Consider the following 25732-nt stretch of genomic DNA (forward strand, 5'->3'; position numbering starts at 1 on the left):
CCATCTGAAACCGGGTTCGCAGATCCGCAGCATATTGATCCAGTTCTGGATGGATATCATCTACCCTGTGCTTGCGTTCAAGGGCATCACGATATTTCGTGCTCATGCATATTTGAGTGTAATATCTGTTTTTGATCGCTCCATCAGCATGAGGTAGAGAGGGCTTTAGGATTAGCACACACATACCCTTGTGGTTTGAAAAATACGCGTCCCGCAGGATAGATCGGTTTCGTAGGATCTTGATAGGTGCACATTAATGCTTGTTTGGCTCCACTTCTGTCATCGTCGTACTGCCAAGTGACATAATTACTCAGCTCGCGCAATTGTTGTATCGTCTCCATGGCTTCTTTCCACGAACCAATATTTCTCGGCAAGAACTTCCACAGCATGCCTTTACCAAGACGACGCTGTTCTTCCGGAGTGCCTGCGAACTTCCGAGCGTGAAAAAGACCTTTGAAGAAGCCAAGCGTGTCAAAGCTACTCAACAACTCAGTTGCAACCTTCAAGACTGGTTTCAAGTGTTCGTAATCGTAGTCGTCGATGCTTGGGAAGTTTTTGCGTCGAAATATTGGGTGGAACTGTGCATCATTGTATTTTGGACTACCTTGGGGGTCAAAGTACTTGCTCTTGAGTGATTCGTCCACAGCCGGGTAGATGGGTACTGTGAGCAGATTTGTCTGGGGATCAACATTGATGGCCCCGAACCTGGCCAACGACCCTACTGAAAGACTGCTGAGGATGGGATCAGAGCCATGCCAATCAGATGCGTCCTCGTAACCTGGAATTCCTGAGTAATGTTTGAGCTCTGGAAAGGGATGCTCGCCAAGAATCTCCTGCAAATTGAGCTCTGCACGGTTCCTGCTGGTGTCAAATGGCACCATTTTAGGCGTAATATTGAAAAGAGATGTCTATGAATACCATGAGGGCGAAAAACTGAACTTGTTCTAAGAAATATTCAACTTTCTACAAAGCCCAAATCCGGCGTCTTTGTTCGTCTTTGTTCAGCATCCGGCGTGCTCACGATGTGACGAACCGCATTCCTTGCATCACACCTTCATTGTCCCCACTTCGAGTTCATTCGCGATCGGAGAAGGCGTTGCCTTTCTTAGTCACGTTTCCTAACGAGCGATATTTCTTGAAAAAATCGCCGTATTCGGGTTTCTCAGAATCTGCGTCGTGGTCCTACACCAGAGGTTAGCTGACTGTGATGATACTCCTATATTTGTGAGGACCATTCTATGATGAGAAATGCAATACCTCATGAAGGAGAAAATGGTCCAAAGAAGAAGGCTTACCCTTCGGTACTCTCGGTGGAGCAGGATGACGCGGCGGTGACCGAGATCTCGAGTGAACTTGTTCCCCCGTAAATGGAAGAGATCTTCTCGGGGCAAGGTCCCTTTCACGTCGGAAATCGCGAGGGTACTGCTGTCGAGCAGGACTGCGAGATGCAGAGGAATACTCACTACGTTCATCTCGCCCACTGGGAATAGGTGCGGAGATACCCCTGATTTGAAATTCAGCTGTATTGGGTTCGGTTGTCGTCGGCCGTGTCGGTGATTTAATCCGAAGTCCTTTACAGAAGAACACTTTATTACCTTGCTCATCGGGCGCACTCAAGGTATGACCGGGGAAGGTGTTGAACACATGATTTATAAATGGTCCACCCAACATTAACGGAACTGTCGCACCAGCAAAGGCCTCTTTATACATTTGATAGAGATTTTGCTGAACGATCATTCCTTTCGGATCTCTTAGGAAATTCTGGCGCAGCCATTTCGAAGTTCTGAGAGGTTCAAGTAAATCTGCAAGAGGATGAGGCTGCGCAGAAACGGTGTTCCGTGGTGATATGGCCGTGCTTTGAGAATTGCGCTCGACAACAGATCGTGGTGAGTTGGTCGTGCTTTGAGCATCACGTTCGACGACAGATCGTCTCAATTCATCAGCTGCGGCTCTAGAAGTGTGAGAAGAAGTCGAAGTTGGTGTCTCCTGAATAGGTGCTGGCATCAATCGTCTAGCACCTGGAGTGGTCTGCGGAGTGACGGGCGCGCTCGATCTGATCGGAGGTGGTTCAACAGCACGTGTCTTGTTGAAGATAGCATCTAGCCTGGCTGGAGTCAACACAGGATCCAGGTCGGGCTTCGCTGTCTCCTGAAGGTGGTCACGCCAATACGTTTCATAGTCGACGACTTTCCCGCCGTTAGCGAGAGTGCGACTGGCCCATGGCTGAAATTCAGCTGCCTGCAAAACCACATAAGTGTCCCACTGTGGTGGTGGGACATGCGAAGACGTGTGTAGGGACCTGCACAAAGTTTCAAAAGCCGTCCTATTGCCTTTGAAATTGCGCTTGTTGACCAACTGACGAAACAGATCATCAACAGTCAGAGCTTGTGGTTCTTTTGCGGTACTTCGAGCAGGCGTCGAAGTAGACATCACGAGGCGGTCTGGATCCGGAACAGGGCGGCGTTCGAAAATTTCATCCATGGGAGCAGGTCCGCGAGGTGCTGCGAACTTACACACAATCATTTTCCCGTCGAGTGGAGTGTCGTGTTTTGCTTCGAAAGCTCTGCAAGCTGTATCGATGTCGCTGAAATTAACGAAGCCAGACTGGTTCTTAGCAGACACACTAGAAGGATTGAACTCTGCAAACAAGTTTCTAAGTTGTCTGTTGTCAATGTTTTCTGGGAGTGATCCAACCCAAAGAGCTCGACTCGGAGCGCCGAATGTGCCTCTTTTGATCTGTTGTCGAGTCTGAAGAGTTGAATCACGAACTTGAACGTCCGCATTGCGCAAAGGCCTGGGCGGCAATGATCGGACAGGGGGTACGGGCGATTTAGGAGCAGATACCTCCAAAGCAACGGGTCCCGAGACTGAAAGCTCAGAAATAGCATGAACAGAAATATTGGGGTCAGGAGCAGCAGATCCTGGACGTTCTCCGGTACTCGATGTTTCGCTCACAGATCGATCATCTTTTTGACTGCTCTGTCGGCGCCACTGGTCCATGATTCTGACTCTGTTGGCGGCACTGGAGTCGGTCGGCTTAGCTGGTTTCAGTGCTGGGCCGTCAACTTTCACCGGATTAAAATGTGTTTCTGCATTCGCATCAGGGGCTTCTAGGTTCTCCCCATTTTCATCATTGAGTCGAGCCTTTGGCGGCGACACATACGTAGTGCTGAGATTGGTTATGTGAGTGGTAGTCTTCCGCCGCTGCTCGAAGAACTCGCGCTTCATACGAGCTCGCCTCTGTTCGATCGTCTCAGCTGATTCTGAAAGTCCCCAGCTGGTCCTTCGGTCTCGTCGTGACTGAGGTCTTGGGGATTCTGCGACAATGTTTTGTTCTTGCCCATCAACAGCCGGATCGTTGTCAGCTTGTTGATCGTTCATCACAATATCATCATCTTGAGGTCGATTGACTAGTGAGAGTGTGTCATTGAGGCGTCTGATATTCTGCGAAGCTGATGATTCTTCATGGTCCCGGTCCGCGAATCGCATATTAGACTCTTCCTCGGGTCTCTCACGAGGTTGAGGACTTGCGGCGACTTCAAGGACAGGGGATGAGGCACGAACATCCCTTTCAGGCTGGGTCTTATTGTAAGATGTGGTCTTTGCTGGAGGGTCTCGCAACACAATCTTGCCGGGCTGTGACCCAGGATTTGATCCTGAGAAGTTTTCTGCGGGTGAGCCCAAGGGATACTCGGGTAGCTGTCGCAGATTTGGCTGGGGTGTTGCGACAACATCGAGCCCGGAAGCATAACTTTCTTGAGATAAAGAGCCAGAAGGTGGGCTCGAAGGTATCTGGTCGAGAGACTCATCTACCTCGGGGTCATCTACTTGCGTGCGATCCTCTGCGCTGCTGTCAGGTGGTAGCTCGCCTGGTGGCAACCTAGCTGGTAGCGGTTCTGGATCCACGAAATTAGTTGAACGACGAAGCGTATCCATGCGAGACCGAGGCCGGGTATGATGCTCTGGTGACGATTCCCACGAGAGTAGGGTATCCTGTGTCCCCTGAGTCACCGGCAGAGCATTCGATAGGCTCCCTTGTTCTCGTTCGTTTGCTTTTTGCGACTGTCTCTTTCGCTCCTCCTCTTTTCGTCTTGCCGCTCGCCGCTCAGCAGCCTTTTCAACCTTGTCGAGAACTTCCACAGGAACATTCGGATGAGGGAACGTGGTTCCAGGCCTTGGAGGATACCACGAGGAAGGCTTTTCTAGCAGTTTGCTCTGATTTTCCGGCATAGGTTTTCGCGCATATTTGACCATCAACGCTGAAGGGGCTCTGTGCAGCGACCCTTGAATGCTGGAAGACGAAGTGTCTAACAAATGTGAGCTGGAAGTAGTCAGAGAAGCTGCTAGAGCTTCTGATTGTGATGGCAAGGGAGCCCGTGGTGGCGGCATTCGTGGCAGAGATGATTGTGTAACTTCCAATGGCTCTGGCTGGGCTGAAGTTGGCGTGTTATTTGGTTGATGAATCCTAGGTCGTGTATGCAAAGACATGTTTTCAGTTTCGGGCTGCACAACGGACGTGTTCTTCGGATAACTGGATCTTCCAACAGATTCGACAACAGGGATATCGGGCATGGGTACCTGCGATTCGAAGGTTTGTGAGGTTGGCTGCGATGCTGGTTGCGACAGTACTTGTGGCTGAACATTACTGTTACCAGCAGCTGGAACTGGGGGTGGAGCCATTTGCGCTGACATAAAGCCACCCAAACGCAGAGCTTGCTCCCGGTCGGCGGAAACAGAAGCTCTTGCACCCAAATTCTTTTGTATAAGGCTCAGCATCAGCTGTTTGTTGCGCTCTTGAGACTCATTGGCTTGAAGCTGTACAGGCTGTTGCAGATTTATGCCTGTCTGAACAATGACATCTTGATCTTCATCATGAATGCGAGGTTTCACGACTCGATGAGAACTTGGATGGTTGGGAGAGGACTGCGCATGGGTTCGCTTCAAAGGAGTGGTTCTCTCAGGAGCGCTTGGAGCATTTGAAGGAGCTTCGATCATCACTACATCGCTAATGTCAGTGGTCGTGAGTGCCGCAACTGAGTCATCGTCCACTGCAAGAGGCTCGGTCGCTGACGCTGATTGATGAAGTTGTTGCAGCTGAATCAGACACGCCCTAATCTTTTCGATCGTGTGAACAGGTGTGATGCGGTCGGGTCTGGTAGCAGAAAGGTCCAAAGGATTGTGAGAAATAGACAAGCTGGAAAGCTGCAGCTGAATCCGCGAGTTAAGAGGACCCAGTGTTGTGTGAGTAATGTCTGAAATAGTGGAGGTGATGGACTTTTTCTCAATGAATGAGAGCGACGGTGAATACTGATTTTCGAATCGTTGTTTGCAGGTGGAAGACAGTCTGGCTTGTACGGAGGCTGAGCCATCGGTGACTGTGAGTACTGAACCTTGGACCTGAGCTTGTTAGCATAAAAGATCTACCGGTGGAGGTAGATATATTGGAAGCAGGATTGACCAAAGCAATCAGAGGAAGTGAGGAAAGATTGCTAACCCTAAGCACATGTAGTGAGACGGTTGGCATATTTACGCGGACTTTCAAGTTGCTGCCATTCTCAGTCACATCAACAAGTAAAGAAGGCTCAGGCTTGATGCCATCATGCCTTGCAGTCTTGTAGGCTAAAGCCTCACCGAGCTTATCGGAGATGGTGCTGCCCAGCCAGGAATTCATCTTCGAGATGAAGAAAACATTCGGTAGACTGGCTACCTAGGTAGGTGTGATATGGTATGGTAAAATGGCTTGCTTGTACTGTGCCACCACTGACCAGGCGCGAAAACGTCGCGGGGAAGTCGGGAGACGCGAAGTTTGAGTGGAAGGTGCAGGCGGCGTGAAGTCTGGAGTCTGGACTGGAGCTGCAACTCTTAGCTTGGCGGCAAGATGTAGCGAGATGCATGACTCGAGACAAGACCAAAGACAGAGGTGGGCGGTGGGCGGTCGACCAGTCACTTGTGATGGGCGTCATGGGAACAAATACCGCAGAGTCCAAAGCAACTGCTGTTCGCGCCAACCACCCGACCTGTGTGTAACATTGTTACGACACAAGTCCTGCTGCTCTTTCTGGCTATCTGTCAACCACAATCTAGGATTTTGCGCTCCCGCCTACCGCCTGCCGATCAGCACTGATTGGCTACTTCCTTAAGCACTATTATACATTCCACCCCACGAGCAGGACTGAGCTACTCGGCGCAGCAAACGATGCGCCTACAAATCTTTTTCTACCGTTGAGCCCGTCGCCATGCCTCATACAGGTCGGATGGACTCATCACCAGCTTCGAGGCGGGCCTCGCTGTCGTCCATCAACTCGCCCACTGTAGACAAGGAGGCTTTGCAGAAAGAGCTGGATCACATTCATACCACCGCCTCGCGCTCAGACACTCTGACTTCGTTCAGCGACTTTGAGCGCAGCCGCAATAACAGCCCCCGTGTCCCTGGCCCCAAAGAGTTGGTTAGTGGCCGAATCAGTGGTCTGTACTCGCGCCTAAGGCAGAGTGTTGGAGCCTCGTCTCCTGCCTCAGACACCTCAGCCCGCCCCGCTAGCCGGGGCAGCTATACCGTTACAGATGCCTCGTCATTAAGAAGTTTCTCAAAACCAGAATCGCCTACACTTCTCCGTTCAAATCACGTTTCGCGTCCGAGCGACGCCAGTGCTGTCGTTGCAGAAACCGACTTTGCCCCCACTCCATCAATACCTTCGTCTGCTGTTCATTCGCGTCCAGGCTCTCGTGATTTGTCTCGCTCAGCTGTGCATACTGCTGCATCCTCTCCTTCGGCGAGACGCGTCTCTCCGCCCAAACAAGCTCATTATGCCGAAAGCAACCAGAACCAGTCGTCCGTGATGGAGAGCAAACGGTTGTCCCAAAATCTGGATGGAAGAGATGTACGACGTTCCTCGCAAAATCTTGAGGCGAAACGTTCCTCGGTCAACTTGGATAACAACCGGCCACCACCTAACTCTGACGGAAAGCGTCTGTCACAGTCTGACGCTCCGTTCATGGGCCCTCGACCAGAGCGTCCAGTGATCACCGTACAGTCTGAGCGAACCGACAGCCCGTCGAGTACTCATGTGTCTGCTGAACGACGTGATAGCGACGCCTCCTCGAGAACTCAAAACCATCCAAAGCCCGAACGTCCTCCACTCCGTGTATCTGCTTCTCATTTGCCTAACTTGCGAATATCACAGGCGTCTATACTTGACGGCGTTTTGGATACATCGTCTATTTTCAGTACCAAGCTTTCAACACCCATACTCGATACACATCCCAATCTCAATGCTGGGATGCAGAGTCGCCGAGTGCCACATAGAGAAGGGCAGCCACTGGATCCCTCGGAAAAGAAATCTACAAATATACCTGCCCATCTCAAACGCCGGGTTATCAGCAAAGAGTTCTGGATGAAGGATGAAAACGCTCGTGATTGCTTTTACTGTGGTGATCCCTTCTCGACATTTCGCAGAAAACATCATTGCAGAACATGCGGCCAGATTTTTGACGCAAAGTGTACCGTGACTGTTCAAGGCAAGCCATTTGGACAGTCAGGTACACTCAGGTTATGCAAGCCCTGCGACGCCATGATCTATGGCAGTGATGATGATTCGACAGTCTTTACCGATGAAGACGAGCCCATGAGATCTCCAATCTCTGCTTCTCACTCGCAGGACCAAGACATTTTCAAACCAGATGAGCCAGCTCTTGCAACACCATCAATCGGCATCCCGGTGTCAAGAAGGAATAGGGAGGCCAAAAGACGTTCTGCTGTCATCGAGTTTGATATGCAGCCTACATTGGCTCGTCCGAGTTCATCTCGTTCACTAAAGTCCATGACAGGAAGACCGCACTCTTCAAGTCACAAGCGTCACCACTCTCGCCATCAGTCCGTGCGTCCTCTGAAGACTCCTGCGGAGGAGCGAGGGCCGTTCTACCAAAATGTTGCTGAAACACAACGAAGGCCATTCACTGCCTTTCACAATGATAACATCATTGATCCCGATTTAGCTCCTTTTCTGTCTGACGATGGGTCTGATGCGGACGATCAGCCTAGTATCTATACCACCATCAGTGACGCTCCTGTACCCTCTTCGATGGACAACGAAAGGGCTGGATTCACAAGCTTGTTAGCTTCAGCAGTAAAGAAAGGTCGCTCACGGAGGGGTGATAGAAGTGCGGGTGGTCACAGCTTACGTGCCTCGCGTGACCTGGAGCATTTCATGTTTGCTTCTAAGCATCTTCCGAAGATGCGGAAACAGTGCAATCCGAGTATCGGAAGTGTTGGCATATCGCGTCCATCTCCCCGCAGGAGTCGTAGTCAGAACATGATGAAGACTTTCGAGGCTGGAGCGAACGATCCTTCTGTTTTTGACATTTTCAATCCTGTCCTTGCGGATCAAGCTCAGGTCAAAAGAAGTTCTGGTATGCATGGTCTGAACGCTCCTGCGGTCGAGCTCAACAGAGCCAGTCTACAACATGTGGAGCGCCTCTTAACTCAGCTGCTCAAAGAGTCCGCAATTCCTCGACGTCGACACTGGCAGAAGGCGCTGATGCCCATCCTCTTGCAATGTCCCAACGATGTTGATCCCGATGTCCAGAACGGCGACGATATGGACATTAGGAATTATATCAAGATCAAGAAAGTGCCTGGAGGTAAACCCGGCGATACTTCATATGTCTCCGGAGTCGTCTTCAGCAAGAACATTGCATTGAAAGGTATGCGTCGAAGCTTTGTCCGCCCTCGCATCGTGGTAATATCGTTTGCTATTGAATATGCCCGCCATAATCACCATTTTATGAGCCTGGAACCCGTCATTGCTCAAGAGCGAGAATATTTGCGCAATCTTGTGGGCCGAATTGTTGCACTGAAACCGCAAATTTTGTTGGTCCAGCGAAATGTGTCGGGTTTAGCTCTCAATATGTTGCAAGAGGCAGGTATTACTGTGGTTTACAACATCAAGGAATCGGTACTTGCTGCCGTTGCCCGAATGACACAAACCGTCTTGATCAAGTCAATAGACAAGCTGTCAATCGACCCTTCCGGACTGGGACAGTGTTCTAACTTCGATGTCAAGACATATGTCCACGGAAACATCAGAAAGACCTATATCTGGATATCTGGCTGTCAACCTGATCTTGGCTGCACCATTGTCTTGCGGGGCGCAGAGATGGAAACTCTTCGTCAGATCAAACGGATCACAGAATTCATGTGCTACGTTGTTTACAATTTGAAACTCGAGACTTGTCTCATGAGGGACGAATTCGTGTTGATTCCTTCTTCAATTAGCACTGCCAAGTCAACTCCTCCCGATAACAGCGTCGTCACTTCCAAAGCAGTGGATGTCGGGAACGTTCCTGCCACACCAACAGCCTCGACGCAAGCAGAAGCTCAAAGCAACACAACCGAAAACCCAGTCAGGAACGAGGACGAAAGTTCCGAAAACAAACCTAATGCCCTGAACCACCTGGTGGAGGCAGCTCGACACGTCGCGCCCGAACCCGCTGCCAAAGCACAGGATGATCAAGATGCCGAATCCATGCCATCGCAGTATAGAGAACTAATTGAGACAGCACGGACTCGACTGATCTCATCATCACCTTTTGTCAAGTTTCCCGAGCCAGTCCTTCTTGCTAAGGTTCAAGACCAAGAACGAAGAGTTGAGCAGACAAAACGACTTCGAGACCGCTACGATGCCTTTGAGATCGAGCACGACCACCACGAGAATGCGCGGGAAAGCAAAGAGGAGGACATTGCTCAGGAAGAGAAGTTCCAATTGGTCATGCCGGAGATGATCTCCAAAGCTGTTCCTGCAGATCAAAGCAAATCCACTCGAAAGTTCCTTCGAGACATACATGATGCGCAATATCAAATGGCTCTACATGAGTATGGCATCAAGAAACGCCAATGGGAATCCTTCTTCTCAATCAGTAACAACAACCCCTTTAACCCATTCAGCCACCAGAACATCTTTGTTTTACACTCCCTCGTTAGCAACGCCTTGTCTGCACCTTGTGCTGGTCCCGAAGTTCTAGGCCTCTCGTTCTATGCTGGTTGGGGAAACGCTGAATTGGGACTGGAAGAAGACCTTACTCTTGGTCAGTTCATCGAGGAGACTTGTGCATCTGCATCCACCGCGTGCAAGCAATGCAGTCACCGTATGTTTGATCACCATCGCCAGTACGTTCATGGCGGCGGCCAGATCAGTGTCTCTGTCAAACGCTTCCCGTCCAAGTTTCAAAATCTTCACAACACAATCCTCATGTGGTCGACTTGCAAGATATGCCAACAGGAGACCACGTGGATACCAATGTCAGACAATACCTGGAAGTATTCTTTCGGCAAGTACTTGGAGCTCAGTTTCTGGAGTACACCATTGAAACCAAGAGCAGGTGTATGTCCACATGATATACACAAAGACTTTGTTAGATGTTTCGCGTTCCAAGGCCTCGCTGTTCGCATCCAGTGGGATAATATCGATTTGTACGACGTCTTGGTACCGACGCCAACAATCAACTGGGAGGTCAATTCTGGACTCGAGCTCAAGAATCAGCTCTATTTGCACTTCCAAGCGCGTCTATCAGCTTTCATCGCATCCATTAGAGTTCGCCTGGATTCTATCAATCTCTCAACTGTCGCACCGGAAAAGCAAGCCGACGCCTCAGCAACCTTAGAAAAGCTGTCACAGAGAGTAGATAGCGACCACGAGACACTGTTGCAAAAACTCCAAGACAAGTACATGGCTTCCAAATTTTATGAGATCATTCCTCTCAATCGAGCAGTCCGAATGATGGACGAGAAGGCGCTTGCTTGGGACGACGAGTTTAATGACTTCGAGACCAAGTTCTTCCCATCTGAGCATGATATCAGAAGACTGGCTACGCTTCAGCTGAAGAAATTATTCCTCGACCGAGGAGAAGCGGCCGGAAGCTCTCACTATGATCTGGGTGATGCCGACGAGGGCATGGAGATGAAAGAAAGACCGTCTTCAGGAATGGGCCTTACTGATGAAGATCTTCAATCGGAGAAGGCTCAGCACATGCTCACAGCTGTCGTTGAAGAACACGGTCACTCAAAATCCGACACAGGTACAACCATCGACTCTCTCGACTCGAGAAACCAAAGTATCGAAGTTCCAGACAATCTGAGACTCTCCAAACAACTGTCGCCAAGCGAAATAGAGCAGGCTGTTGAGAGGGAGGATGTTAAACATCTTGACCTCGCTGTCCCAGTAGCCTTCTCCGAACCTCCGGCGGATCAAGAAACTCCGCGAGCTGAAAATGGTCCACAAGAAGGAGAAACTGCCGAGTCGAAATCTCCCGAGACGCCCATGGTTGATCCGAAACCCCTGAACTCCAGTATACTCGAACGTATCGAACAGATGCGTTCTGCCGCAGCAGCAGCAACCAGTCCTGAAGGAGGCATGCCTGAGTCAAAGATCCCACGTCTTGTGCGCACTCGAGGACCTATATCTCCACCACTTGCTCGAACCCAATCGCAACCCGATGGAATCCCAAAGAGGACCGTAGAGCCTTCATCAGATTTGCCAACAATCCACTCCATTGCCAGTGGCGAAAGTTCAGGCACCACCACACCAACTCCCGGGAAACAACAGAATAAAGATCTTGCCAAATCTATCGAGCTCCGATTGAGTGATCGTTTGGGAGGCGGCTATATCAAAAGTGGAAGAGCACAACAGTCCTTGATACCAAGGTCTGTGCCAAGCAAGACCTTTGACAACAATACTCGCGTATCAGCGCTGGCCAAACATTTCGAACAGCTGTCTCGTGAGTTTGAGAGAGAAAGAGCACGTGAGCGTAGACAGCGAGCGGCTCGTCGAAGGCAAGTCCGCGCCAACCCTTTGGCTAGCAGTAAACCTGTTGTTGAGGTTTATCGCGATGCTCGCGAAGCTGTTGGTGAGAAGACAGAGCCCGAGAACGTTAATCCTCCCATGGACGAGTCAAACGAAACATCGGACTTGCCAATGGAAGAAGTACCTGATCCAGATTCAGAGGCTGTCCAAAACCCTCACGACGTTGATGACGCTACGGATAATGAAACTGCAGAATCTACCACTGGCCACACAGATACCGATGTTGAAGGTGACACAACCGACAACGAGATACACCCGCCATACAAACCTGGTCACTCGGATCTTGGATCAACCTCCGGTAATGGATCTGCTGCGTCTCCTCATGGTGCAGATTCACATCTGGAAATGACATTACCGAGACATGAGAAGCATTCCCTTATGAAGATGCTCACAAGCTTCTGGTCTGAACGCTCATCATCAGGCTGGAAATCACTCGACTACCCTCTTCACGCCAACGAGCACGTCTTTGATGATAGCGACATCATCGTACGTGAAGACGAGCCTGCTTCAGTTATCGCTCTTGCGCTTTCTTCTATAGACTACACTGCCAAACTCAAAGAATTCCGCGGTAATCCAAACACTGGCTTCCATGGGCATCACGGTCACACTGAATCACAATCCAGCTTTAACTTTGCGGCAGACATCAGTAGTAATGATGCCAGCCAACAATCAGCCATCGAGGCGAGTTTGATCAGCGAGACAGGAACACACATGAAATACAGCTTCAGCCACAATAACGTTCGCGCGACCTGTAAAATCTTTTACGCCGAATCCTTTGATGCTCTGCGAAGAAAATGTGGTGTCAGCGAACGATTCGTCGAGTCTTTGTCGCGATGCGCAAAATGGGACTCCAAAGGCGGAAAGACCAAATCACTTTTCTTGAAGACGCTGGACGATCGCTTCGTCATCAAATCGCTACAGGAAGTCGAGCTCAAAGCTTTTACCAAGTTCGCGCCTGACTATTTCGCTTTCTGCGCACAAAGCTTGTTCCACGGCGTTCCTTCCGTAATTGCGAAGATGTTTGGCTTGTTCCAAGTTGAGTTGCGCAACCCATCCAACGGCGTCGAGTTCTCTTCTTACCTTCTTGTCATGGAGAACTTGTTCTACAGCCGCAACCCTACCCGAAAGTTTGACTTGAAAGGCAGTATGCGCAATCGCAAGATTGAGAGTACTGGATTACCTGATGAAGTCCTCTTGGATGAAAATCTCGTCGAGACAATTTTCGAGAAGCCTCTGTTCGTCAGAGAGCATGCTCGAAAGTTGCTCAAGGCCAGTGTGTGGAACGATACAATGTGGCTGTGCAGACAGAATGTTATGGACTATTCTCTGATGGCCGGCTTCGACGACGAGAAGAAGGAGTTGGTTGTCGGTATCATTGGTAAGTGTCGCCTTATCTTCCTCCACTTTAGACCAAACACTAATCTTTGTGCCTTGCAGATTGCATCAGAACATACACCTGGGACAAGAAACTCGAATCCTGGATCAAAGACCGCGGCAAGAACAAGCCAACAATCACTTCTCCCAAAGACTATCGCAACCGCTTTAGAGTGAGCATGATGCAATACGTCTTGCAAGCACCTACCGTATGGCACTCTTTCCTCGCGCCAGGTCTGCCTGTCACTGGTGTGACCTTCAATGCCGCAGGAGGAGTCGAAGTCTCAAGAAACGGCACTGTGACTGCAGCGGTGATGGCAAATGCAGAAGGCAGAAGTGTCGCTGGCAGTTGGGAGGAGAGGAGTACAGTAGACGAGGATCGCAGGCTTGCACTTACAGAGGGTCAGGTGTTGGATGATGCGACCATTAGGGAGATGTCGACCATGTCGTTTGTCTAAGATGGTTTCTCTTCTCTTCTCGCATTTTTTTTTGTAGCCATGCAGTCTCACAAAGCATAGCGAAGGCGTTTCGATAGGATTAAGTGCACAGAGTTACCGCACGCAACACACCAACACACACAATGAATTCCTTCGAGGACAAAGTGGCGATCGCGAGTAAAGGCCGTTCTGAATCAATGCTGACCTGACACGCTTTCGTTGGACATCTACTCTTGAGATCAACATGTCTTTTCGAACCCATCTCGCGATTCTCATTTGGTGAATCAAGGTGATGCTTAAAGATGTAGTGATAACAGAAGCATCACAAGAAGATAGGTTTTGTTATATTAGGTAAAGTTGTAGACTTAGGTCTTGCTATCGAATATCCTCCTCGCCCATCGCAGATCAGAGAGCAATTGAATGATCACGAATGACCACAAACTCCAGTGCTGCAATGCTCACGCACGAGCTTTACCATATCTGGTCTCAAAACCAGACGGCTCCCCGTTGATGATGATGTACATCTCTAGAGCCAACTCTCTGAGGCTACTTACCAGACCCATCTGACCCCTGCCTTGATATATCCTGCTGGCATTCATCAACTGGTCGACTACTTGGGGAGCTGACATTGCATCAGTTCTGTCAAACTCGACGTCCTCTCCAGTGATAGTCAACTTGTAGCCATGAGCATCAATGACTGCAAGAGCATGCTGAAGTGACTTGTCAGGATTGCTGCGTGAGTAAGCGAATGCACAGTATCGATTTAAGGTAATCAAGCCGGGGCGTGGAAGACCGCGGTAGTACTCTTCTGGATAAGTGTCTTCAATCTGTGCCAGGAGGTCTTCGAACATCATTACGACGTCACGTGGTTCAAGAGTAGCATTCAGTACTGGAAGTCTCTCGAGCACTTCCTTGGCTTGCTGTAGAAGCTGTTTGCGTCGTGGAAGTGCTGGACACGTCCTGTCCGCTTCGCAGAGCTTGCAGTCACAACTGAAACCCCAGGTGCGGAGCGCAGCATCACGCGTCTCGTAGCATGCATTGACCTCTTTGTAGAGTGTGGTAATCTCCTTGTCTTTGGCAATATCGCGAGTAGCTCTGAAAATGATCATGTCGCCGATGAAGCTGTGCTCAGCATTGTATAGACAGGAATGATTGATGGCAGATGAGTGTAGCCAGAGTCCCATCGATCCGTCCTTGCTGTCCATGCCTGGAGTTGCCAGAGCAGCGTTGCCAAAACTGGTGAGACTGGCATCATGAGCGTACCCGAAAGAGTTGTACTCTATGATGTTCTCAACGCGGAAAATGTCAACAACAGGTCGGCCATCAAGCATTGGAATGTCAAGGTCGTTCAGTGGAGAGTAGTTCGGACCAGCATACAGACTCAGAAGTCTAGGGCCGATACTGGGGTTAGCAAGTATCTTTTGGATGACTTCGGTCCACATATTGCTCTGTGTACCGAAAGTACCCCTGGTGGCTGCTGGCGGAATCACCAAGTGGAAACTCTTAGGCACAGCTGGCGATGGCACAAATGCCAGTGCTTTCTCACAGAGAATGATATCACCACATGCAATGGCTTCCACGGCGAAAAGACCACGACCATGAGCCTGCGTTTGACGTGCTTCGGTTCTGCGCAGGAAGTCGGCATGATCTACCTTGGTTCCATGTGCCTGCGGTCCAGTTGCTGCCCAGAAGTTGATACCAGTCACTTGTTCGGCCATGCGTGCCTCTGTCCGCTTGAGCTCGCGTAGACCGTCAACGTCGTTGGGAGCAATTCTGGTGACTGAAGTGTACGCTGAGTGTGCGCGGTCGTATGCACCGAGCTCGTAAGCTGCACGTCCCGCTCGATAAAAGGCCTTCATGTTTTGGAGGTCCGCAAATTCATCCGGTTTGGCAGGAAGTGGTCGCATGCCAGCCATTGCATCGGTGTATGCTCCATCCCAACGCTCGAGACAGAGCCGAGCTTGTGCTCTGTTACGGCGGACAATGCCTCCGACGACGTCTTTTGCTTGACTTGCCGTCATGGCGGCAAGTGCTCTACTGTAACTAATTCAGAAGTGTCAGCGAGGTTGATTGACATATGAGTATTGCAGTACAAACCATCGCTCGGCCTCCATTGGATCGTCGGATCTCAAAGCTTCGTTCCCGGCTTGCTTCCACTGGGTGGGTGAATTGCTGACGACATCGGTTCTCCAGGCACATGGTAGCATGGGATCATCGACGTCCAAGAAGAGGATGTCAGATGGATGGTCGATGCACAGGACACAAGCCTCGTCCAGGACAGTACGGAAATAAGGTTCCTTGACCACGAAGAAAGATCCGATCTGTATTTCCTTGGACAGATGATTGGTGACTGCAAAGTCGTGAATGGTGAGGAGTTCGATGTCACCGTTCTCGTCTTCAACAGCAACGCAAGTTTGCATTGAGGAATGCATGGCTGAGACGCTAGCAGCACGAAGAACAAGCATCATGCCGTAGTGGTGGGTCTCCATCGAGAGGTCACGGAGCATAATCTATGGTCTTGTTAATGATGGCTGAAATCGATAGTCAGCTTGACAAGCACATGCCTTGGTGAGGGATGCGATAGAACAAGCACTTGGGGTGTGCGGCTCGCTCAGAATCATGTTCCAAGCAATTCTGCGTTGGTCTAATTTGGGGACCGAGAGCTCGGGCTCTTGGCCTGGCATTCGCTCGAGTGGTGGTCTCGGTGATTGTACAATGACCTGTTTCGTACGGATGTCAAACAGGAATCCGAGTGATCGATGCGAGTATTGACGGAATACGTACCTTGGGCGCAAGTCTCTGGAATACTGAGGCTCTAGACGAGGCAACTCTCCTCAGACCTTGACGCTCTCTTGCCTGCTGGCGAAGGCGAAGTTTGGCCACCTCCAGCTCGGCCTGAACCATCTCAAGCTTTTGAGCTGGGGTGACGGTGGTCGAAGCCATTGGGCTAGTAACTTGGACAGTAGGAGCATTGGGGCTGACCGTGGAAGCAGAAGGCTCGGGTGTGTAGGGTGGTGGTGGTGTTAGGGGTTCCATGTTAGCAGTTCATATAACGATATGAAAGCAATACTTGAACGAAGGTAGCAATGATTGATGCGGTATAAGTTATCGCGCAGTGAAACTGTAGGTACCGGAGGTCAAGTATGGCGATGGTGCGAGAGAAGGAACACCTAGATGACTGGGAAATGATGGTGAAAAGCAAGAGCAAACGACTCAGTGAGTTGCCGCGCGGCAAGCTGTTCGCAGTGACGGAGATTTGCGTATGCCGTGAAGGAGAGGTGCATACTGTAAGGGAAGCTGCAGGTGAAGAAGCCACGCGACCAGGCCTTATGCAAACCTAAACCGGAAGGACTCTCCATCCACACTATACAGATCTGGTACTATCTTTGAGATTTTACAGCTGAATCTTGATCGATCTCTGTCATGGGAAACAGGACATGCAGGCATGCCTATATAGTCGGTGGGAGGTACGTCGAGGAGAGAAAGCCAGGCCAGGCAAAATCAACATATCGTATTCTACCTGCCTTAGCTCACTGAGATACTGATGATTTTGATGTCCTCCATGGGCTTCTCCTTCCACACCTTCGCATTCTCAATCCTGTGTACGACATCCATACCTCTAACCACACGTCCGAAGATTGTATGCTTGTCGTCCAACCACGGTGTCTTTTCCGTAGTAATAAAGAACTGACTCGCGTTGGTGTTCTTGCCAGCATTCGCCATGCTGACCGTGTAAGGCTTGTCATGACGCAAAGCAGGAGTAAATTCATCTTCGAAGTTTGTGCCCCAGATACTGTCACCTCCAGTACCATCGCCCAGTGGATCACCAGTCTGAATCATGAATTTGCGAATGATACGATGGAAGATGATCCCATTGTAGTAGTCGTTCTTGCTGTGAACAGTGAAGTTCTCGACCGCTTTTGGAGCGTGTTCGGGGTACAGACGTATCTGAATGTCACCCATAGATGTGTGGATAGTCGCCGATGTGCCTGTCTGAGCCTTTGCAGCTTCTGCTTGTTGTTTTGTTGCGATCGTGCGCGGCTTTTCGTTGTGGATATCGCGGTCGGACTTGATGATATCGGTGTCGTTTGTGAACATGTAAAAACGCACTTTTCCTGATCCTGTAGCGACCAGCATCGAATCACGAGCCTCGGCTTGCTGTAATAGCGGATTATCACTGGCAGCCATCTGAACAGTTACAACACCCTTCTTCTCTGGCTGGCCCTGGTAGAGAGCCAAGTTCAGAGCTCTGAAAGGTTCATCCTTGCCATAAACCTTGACAACTCGATTTGTCAAGGTATTGATGACCTTTGTTCCTAGTATAGATCCATAGAGAATGAAGTTGCCGGTTTCATCAAAGATGACATTGATGCGAGCGCGAACAGTAGGGTGCTCCAACTCACGCTCGACGCCTAACCTGCGTCCGAATTCGACATCGTCTAATTTGTCAATGGCCGTTCCTGCCTGCTGCATCTCGGTAATTGTAACCAATGATTCGTCGTAGGTCCTATACAATTTGCCAGTGGGGAAGTCGAAGATGCGGACTTTGCGATCTGGAAAAGACATGGTTGCGAACTGCTGGCCAGTGGGAGACATGGTAATGGACGAAGGAACAGATTTTGCTTTCTTGAAATCGAACAGGTTTGTTGAGCTCTTTATGGAGAAGACGTTGTCAGGCTTCTCGTAATTGCTCGAAGGACTCCAGTATTCGACCATGCCGCCTTCATCGACGGATACGACACAGTCATATTGGTGGTTGTATGACATTAGTGAGACGGGGACTCTGTGAAGCTTCTCAAGCTTGTGTAATGGTGTGACGTTCTCGCCTCTGCCGTCATATATGGTAATTTGAGGACTGGACTCGTGGGAGACAGCCAATAGTGGAAGAGAGGCACCGCGACCATGTACAAAGCACACGGCTCTTGGAGCAAGTTCAGGAGTGAGCATAGCCAGTAGATCGAAGGTGATGACATCGAAAATCTTGACAGAGCCGTCGCTACCAGCAGTCGCGAAACTACGGCCATCAGCGCTCACGCTGACGCTCTTGACGTCTCCCTCGTGTGCCTTGAACTCTTTAACAAACTCGATGCCATCTGCCACCTTCTTCCAGAACTTTACTACACCGTCAATTGATGTAGTGATGAGGAAATCGGTATGAGGGGTGAAGGTGTTGAAGCATAGTTGGTCTTTGTGCATCATTGATTTCGAGTATCTCGACGAGGCAGGCAGGGCGGCGACATATAGTTTTTCGTATGGAAGCTTCCTTCGTTTCTTGGTCTTTGGAGCGGCAGCTGAGGGCAGTGCTGGCCCAATGTCGTCGTCGTCATCAGAGGATGTGTCTAGAACAAATTAGCAAGAGTGTTGGTCGAGGTCAAGAGTGTCGCATGGTTACCATCGGCATCGTCGTTGGTCGCATTGCTGTTCTGGAGGGCAGCGTCTTCAGCGTCGACTTGGTCTCTCGTGCGCTTTGTGCCTTGCGGCGATGCGACTTGTGCTGCGTCAGCCATTGGTATTGGAGAACAATCGTCTTCTGGACAAGAAAGTGGTCGGTGTCGGTGCATTAGCTCCCGTCTCGCGCTAAAAAGGCCGAGCGACGCGTTTGACTCACGAAGCTTAGCATCGATGTCATTGGCGGTCGTCGTTTCCCTGTCACAATTCCCGACTTGTTCTGTTTGCCTTGCCACCTTCTACACTCAAACAGATTCACTCTCGACACTCCTCGCGCTTTCTTTGCACTTGCAAGCGTTTGTTTGTCTTTTTCTCGTTCTATCAGGCCGCTTTTTATTGAGCCTGCCATTTCCTTTTGCTAAAAGTTGCCACGACATTTGTGCTACAATCTATCTCGCCCACAAACCACGACTACCATAACTCCATCACCACCTATTCATACACCTCTGAACGCCACAACAGTCATGTCTACCGCCGAAACTGCTCCCATGCCTCAACCCGAGTCCCAAAATCCTCGCTCATCCAATCGTCCTCGCAACCGCAGACCACGTAGTGAGAGAAACCCCGACTCTACAACCACCCAGAACGATCCTTCGTCAGACGCTCCCAATCCTGCTCGCAGGCGAAGAGGCGGTGGAGGAAGAGGCCGCGGCGCTCGCGACCCTCTTCTCGCATTGAGACCATCTTCAGTCACACCCTCCACCCAACCATCCTCTATCGAACCCTCAAGCGCCGACGTTTCAGGTACAGAGGCCAACACAAGAAATGAAGAATCGCGAAGGAGCAGAGGTGGTGCAAGAGGCGGAAGAGGGGGAGCTCGAGGTGGTAGAGCCCGAGGAGAGAACAGGACTGTCAACGGCAGAGCCTTTGGTGGCCAACTTACTTCGGATGGCGAATTACAGGCCGACGCTACTACCTTCGTTCCCGGACAACCCATTCTCAATCAAGGTGCTACCTCGCAGCAGACCCAACCTCGTTCGCAAAGGCGCCGTCTTTCCAAGTCAACAGCTCCCGACATCGCAACTCGTACTCACTACGATATTGACAATGGTCATTATGAATGCCCCATCTGCACAAGCGAGGTTCTTCGCAATTCAAAGGTGTGGTCATGCCATACTTGCTGGACCGTTTTCCACATGTCCTGTGTCAAAAAGTGGTCTCAGAATCAAGGTTCTGCCGCTGCTCAGCAGCAGGGTCGTGAGAACGGCGACATACCTCCCCCTCGACAGTGGAGATGCCCTGGATGTAACCTTCCGAAAGATACCTTACCCAAGACGTATACATGCTGGTGCGAGAAGGAAGTTGAGCCACGCCCAGTCACTGGTCTGCCTCCTCATTCTTGCGGAAACACTTGCGGTAGGGAGAGAGTCCGCAAATGCCCTCATCCTTGTCAATTGACCTGTCACGCCGGCCCTTGCCCTCCCTGTACCCACATGGGCCCTACTCAAACTTGTTTCTGCGGCAAGCACGAGTCGACCCGCCGCTGTACCGACACCGACTACGAGAATGGCTGGAGCTGTGGCGAGGTCTGTGGTGATCTCATGCCCTGCGGAGAACACGAGTGTCCTAGACCTTGCCATGAGGGTCTCTGTGGAGCTTGTGAAGTACGCGTCGATGCTCGTTGCTATTGTGGCCAGGTCGAGAAAGCTTTGCTATGTGCTGACCGCGGCGATGAAGTCACCAGCCACAAAAAGCACGTTGCTGAAGATGGTCAGGATATCGTCGAAGAGTGGACTGGCATGTTCGCTTGCGCTAACTCCTGCGACCGTGCCTTCGATTGTGGTATTCACCATTGCCAAAAGCCTTGCCACTCGCAGGAAGCCGATCCCGGACACTGCCCTCGTTCTCCTGATGTGGTGACACACTGCCCATGCGGCAAGACCAAGCTATCCGAAATTTCACCAGAAGCCCGCACTTCTTGTGAGGATCCCATCGCAAATTGCAAGAAGCCATGCATGAAGAAGCTGTCCTGCGGCCACTCCTGCGAACAATTGTGTCATTCTGGCGCATGTATGCCTTGTCTCAAGGCTGTTCCCATTAGCTGCCGTTGTGGTAGAACAACTTCAACCACCATCTGTCACCAAGGCAAGATTGAGCCTCCTCAATGTATGAGGGTCTGCAGAGCCACTCTCAACTGTGGCCGTCATGCATGTGATGAACGCTGTTGCGAGGGTGAGCGCAAAGCTGCTGAACGACAGGCTCTTAAGCGCAAGGGTCGCAAGCTCGAAGAAGCTCACATTCGACCTATTGATGACGGCTTCGAGGCTGAGCACATCTGCACACGCCCTTGTGGTAGACCCCTCAAATGCGGTAATCACTTCTGCGAGGATCTCTGTCATAAGGGTCCCTGCGGATCTTGTCGAGAAGCGATCTTTGACGAGATCAACTGTAATTGCGGTCGTACGGTTCTGACACCACCTCTACCTTGCGGCACTCAACCTCCGCCTTGTCGCTTCCAATGCAACCGCCCCAAGACATGTGGTCATCCTCAGGTCCAGCACAATTGCCACATGAACAATGAAAGCTGTCCAAGATGTCCTTTCCTGGTTGAGAAGCGCTGCATGTGCGGCAAAAAGAGTCTCAAAAATCAACAATGTTGGTTGAAGGATGTCAGCTGTGGACAAATTTGTGGTCGCAGACTCAAATGTGGCTCCCATTTCTGTACGAAGCCCTGCCATCGTGAAGGTGATTGTGAGGATGCTGGTGGCCGACCTTGTCAGCAGCCCTGCGGAAAGGCCAAGAAGGCATGCGGTCATCCAGACGAAGCCATATGCCATGCTCCTTCTGCTTGTAAAGAGGATAAGGCCTGTACTCACAAGATCTTCATCACTTGTGAGTGTCAAGCTCAGAAACAGGAGATGCGATGCAATGCGTCCAAGACCAGTGAGGGTAACCTCAACAAGTCTTTGCCTTGTAACGATGAGTGTGCTAGACTAGAGCGCAACCGTAGGCTTGCACTCGCGCTCAATATTGACCAGGAGGCACATGTTGAGGGCGGTGACCATGTCCCCTTCTCTAATGAGACTCTCAATCTCTATGCAGCTCACCCTACTTGGGCTTCAAACCAAGAACGCGAGTTCCGTGTGTTTGCGGCTGCAGATGACGAAAAGAGATTGAGGTTCAAGCCTATGACTGCTACCCAGCGAGCCTTCATCCACCATTTGGCTGAAGACTTTGGCCTGGACTCCGAAAGCATGGATCCTGAGCCTCATCGTCATGTTGCAATCTTTAAGACACCACGTTTCGTCCGTGCGCCGCCGAAGACATTGAAGGAGAGTGCGCGCATCAGAAACGCTCAGCGTCTGGCGTCTGGCAAAGCAGTTGCTACCAGCGAAGCATCAGCAAACCAGACTCGTGCGAACGAAGTTGGAGAGCCCTTTAACAGCTTCGTTATCGTGCGCCCACGCTTTGGTCTTATGATCGAAGAGGTCAGGACAGAGCTGGCCTCATTCGCACTTCCTGTTCAATTCGATGTTGAATTTTTGCCCAGTGAGGAAGTCGTCATCAAGGCTATCAGCCGTACTCTTGATGAACAGGCACTCGACCAGACACTCAAGAACGCCAAGGCTCCTATTGCTACCGCTATCGCAGCGAAGAGTCTTGGTACACTGCAGCTTTGCCGTACAGACTCTTCGCTCAACATCACGCGTCGCGAGACCGAAAGCGGTGTCAGTGATGGTTGGTCTCGCGTTGCTGCAAAGAGTGCAGCATCGCGTCGCCCAGTTGTTCAGGCAGCATCCTCCAACAACAACCTATTCTCCGCTCTTGCTGGTGGAAACAAGGTTACTTTCGCTAAGAAGAAGGAGAAGAAGCCCGTTGTGCCCGCAGAGCCTGTTGTTGATGACTGGGAAGCGGCAGAGATTGCAGAGGAAGAGAAGGAGAAGTTGGCTAGTGGCCACAATAGTGGTGTAGAGGATGAGGTGCCGAAGGTTGAGGCTAGCAATAGTGCCGATGCTGCTGTTGAGGGTGGCAGTGTTGAGACCAAGGTTCCTGAGGTCGAGACCGTGCCTGAAGCAGATTCAATCGACAACACATACAGCGAAGTCAACGTGAGAGAGCCAGAGTCTGCTGGACCTATGACTGGAGACGAAGAAGTCAAGGAAGCAGAAACAGCATAGGTGTTCTACAGTGGAAACTTGAGATAGATCAATTTATGGTTTGACCATCAATGTACTTCTTGGCATCATCATCATAAATGCATATCTTCCACGCTCCGTTATAGAAACCGTCACAGCGTAGCTCTTGGACTGCACGAATGTTCTAAAACCAAAGTGTGACCATGGAGACTTCTGAGATTGCGTTCTTTCCACGGTGTATTGTTTCGTGCTGTAAGATATTTTGCATTTCCATAGACGGGAAGCACGCTCCGTCTATGCCATTCTGGAGGATAACTCGTGATAGATCGACTATACGTACAGTAAATAGTGCTCGAGTAGAAAGTCATTTATGTGTTAGCTGATTATCTAGAGAAAGAAAGTAAGACTCCAACAAAGTGAAGTGAAGCAATTTAGGCAACAGTGTCTCAGCAAGCAAGGCACAACTCGTCTTGCATATGAACAACACCATGACACTTGAACAAGACACTGGCACTTTCACACCCCCAACGCCGAAAGATATCTTCTCAAAGTTCGAGACGTCGCTTTTTCTCTGTTTGGTATCATTCCAACTTGCTGTGCATCAACGCACTTCGAGATCTTCCAGCCAAAATGTGTCAACTCTGCGTCCTCAACACTATATCGCAAAGCTCGCGCTGGCCTAAACCACTCGAACCACTGATCTCTGACTTGCACCTTCTTGTCAACACCGCACACTCTGAGTTCAGTCGCTACAAACCCTTTACTCCTTTAAGCACAACAGCCAAACTACACTCAAGCATCATCGTAACAACTACCACCACTCCAAACCCGGCAACGGCTCTCCTCTCAACTCTTCGCGACATCAAAACACTGCTCGAGTTGCTAGAAGACGAAAGAACTACCTGGTGGAGCGGCAAAGCCAAAGAGAGACAATACTGGAGAGAAGCCTATCAAGAAGACAAAATCACTAAGATTAATGTTGTCAACAACAAGACAATTGAGATGATTGAGGGTCTCAAAGCTAGATTGGGAACGTTCTGTCGCTGGAGTTTGGGGCTGGAAGATGGAGTTGAGGGGCTTGATGGGGTTGAGAAGGAGAATGGAGGTGTTGAAATGGAGGGCAAGGATGTTCAGATGGAAGGTTGAGGAACTGGAGAACAACATATGTATACGCGAGATGACTTCAGGCAAATGTGTTGCTGAAGATGCCGCATGATACAGCTGGTCTTGAAGTTAGAGTTGCTTCGTTGCAATTATGATCATCACCAGTTGTTTTTGGACTTGACACACGCTGCAGATAGGCCGTCTAAGATAGGTTGCTCGATGTCTTTGCTCGGCTAAACTTTTCACCATCGTTCATTATTACATCCTGGGTATCGTGGTGCTAACAACGGTTCATCGTTCGTCATAAGTCGTCGATGCCTTTCACTGACTCTTATGGATCAAATTGTCGGTGGCCTGGACTCGCTGTGCCCACTCTGTCCAACTGCCATCGTAGACTCTTCTGTTAGTCTCAGGGAAACCGGCCTCAGTCAAAGCAGCGTCGATGACACTGGCAGTGACTCCTGTGCCGCAAGAGCTGATGATGGGCTTGGAAGGGTCCACTCCCTTAGTTCTGAAGATATCGAGCAGTTCGTCTCTAGAAAGCAGTGTCTTGGTCTTGGGGTCCAGGAGTTCGGGCAGGGCAACGCTGATAGAGCCGGGAATATGGCCAGAAGAAAGTCCAGGCCTGGGCTCAGGGTCGGCACCACTCCAGCGACCATAAGATCTGGCATCCAAGATTTGCACACCTTCTCTGCCTTCCTTGTTGTAGTCCTTGGCAACCTCCTTGACTTGTTCAAAAGCAGCGACCTTGGAAGGATCAATTTGTGGCTCCGGATATTGTGACTCGGGCAGATCCCTTTGTTCGCCTTGCTCGACCGGAAGACCCTCCTCAACCCAAAGCTTGTAGTTGTTCAGGATGTGAATGCTTGGATGGCCGAATACGCGAAGAGTCCAAGCAACTCGAGGTGCGCTGAAGATGCCAAGCTCGGCACTGTCGTATACAACGATGTTATCATCGCGGCGGATTCCTAGCTTGCGCATAGCTTCGGTGAAGACTTGAGGGCTAGGCAACATGTGAGGGTATGGAGAGCTGGTGTCGGCTACAATATCGAGGTCGAAGAAGCTGTTGAGGTCAGTCTTGCGTGAGCGAAAGGAGATGTGGAGCGAAGTACCGAGCACCAGGAATATGACCCTGCTTGAAGACCTCATATCCCGTTCTTTTCTCGGGGTCGTTGGGCATGAACCAGCTGGCACACAAGGGGATGACTCGAGGCGAGGTAGCCAACTTGGTGGGGGCATTGCCTTTCAGAGCAGCATTGAGCTCGGCAGGCTTGACCAGATAGGATGAGAGAGACATTGCTCGTTGCGCCGACATGTTGTGAAAGGGATTGAAGGAAGGTCGGAGAGGTGAGAAGGTAGAGGAGGTCGCGGAACGAAGCAACGAGGCCATGCTGCCCCACTCGAGCTTGGTGAGGTGTGGAGACTGTTGTTGATGGTG

The 25732-nt window shown here is 50.5% G+C and overlaps 7 protein-coding genes across 7 annotated transcripts; 3 read left to right on the forward strand and 4 right to left on the reverse strand.

Moving 5' to 3' along the window:
* Positions 1-1074: 1074 nt before the first annotated feature.
* Positions 1075-5894, reverse strand: M437DRAFT_65334 (uncharacterized protein; the record flags this gene model as incomplete). The annotated part of the gene is made up of 5 exons (XM_041024573.1): positions 1075-1182; positions 1296-1504; positions 1596-5397; positions 5495-5707; positions 5766-5894. 5 exons carry the CDS (start codon positions 5892-5894, stop codon positions 1075-1077), a joined length of 4461 nt encoding a protein of 1486 aa, XP_040880366.1.
* A 1098-nt stretch (positions 5895-6992) lies between these two features.
* M437DRAFT_47308 (uncharacterized protein) lies at positions 6993-13687 on the forward strand (the record flags this gene model as incomplete). The annotated part of the gene is made up of 3 exons (XM_041021434.1): positions 6993-9302; positions 9501-13233; positions 13293-13687. 3 exons carry the CDS (start codon positions 6993-6995, stop codon positions 13685-13687), a joined length of 6438 nt encoding a protein of 2145 aa, XP_040880367.1.
* Positions 13688-14124: 437 nt separating this feature from the next.
* M437DRAFT_74607 (uncharacterized protein) lies at positions 14125-16702 on the reverse strand (the record flags this gene model as incomplete). The annotated part of the gene is made up of 4 exons (XM_041026267.1): positions 14125-15709; positions 15764-16176; positions 16231-16353; positions 16409-16702. 4 exons carry the CDS (start codon positions 16700-16702, stop codon positions 14125-14127), a joined length of 2415 nt encoding a protein of 804 aa, XP_040880368.1.
* Positions 16703-17191: 489 nt separating this feature from the next.
* Positions 17192-19173, reverse strand: M437DRAFT_47299 (uncharacterized protein; the record flags this gene model as incomplete). Its single annotated transcript, XM_041021431.1, has 2 exons — positions 17192-19005; positions 19059-19173. The coding sequence occupies 2 exons, from the start codon at positions 19171-19173 to the stop codon at positions 17192-17194; spliced, it is 1929 nt and encodes a 642-aa protein (XP_040880369.1).
* A 549-nt stretch (positions 19174-19722) lies between these two features.
* On the forward strand, positions 19723-22986 carry M437DRAFT_20648 (uncharacterized protein; the record flags this gene model as incomplete). The annotated part of the gene is made up of 1 exon (XM_041019005.1): positions 19723-22986. A coding segment is annotated over one exon (3264 nt), but the record flags the coding sequence as incomplete, so codon positions are not given.
* An 834-nt stretch (positions 22987-23820) lies between these two features.
* Positions 23821-24336, forward strand: M437DRAFT_83747 (uncharacterized protein; the record flags this gene model as incomplete). Its single annotated transcript, XM_041027989.1, has 1 exon — positions 23821-24336. One exon carries the CDS (start codon positions 23821-23823, stop codon positions 24334-24336), a length of 516 nt encoding a protein of 171 aa, XP_040880371.1.
* A 279-nt stretch (positions 24337-24615) lies between these two features.
* M437DRAFT_65338 (Rhodanese-like protein) lies at positions 24616-25609 on the reverse strand (the record flags this gene model as incomplete). The annotated part of the gene is made up of 2 exons (XM_041024574.1): positions 24616-25357; positions 25407-25609. The coding sequence occupies 2 exons, from the start codon at positions 25607-25609 to the stop codon at positions 24616-24618; spliced, it is 945 nt and encodes a 314-aa protein (XP_040880372.1).
* Positions 25610-25732: the final 123 nt, after the last annotated feature.

This window comes from Aureobasidium melanogenum (assembly GCF_000721775.1).
Source record: "Aureobasidium melanogenum CBS 110374 unplaced genomic scaffold scaffold_8, whole genome shotgun sequence".
Lineage (NCBI taxonomy): Eukaryota > Fungi > Ascomycota > Dothideomycetes > Dothideales > Saccotheciaceae > Aureobasidium > Aureobasidium melanogenum.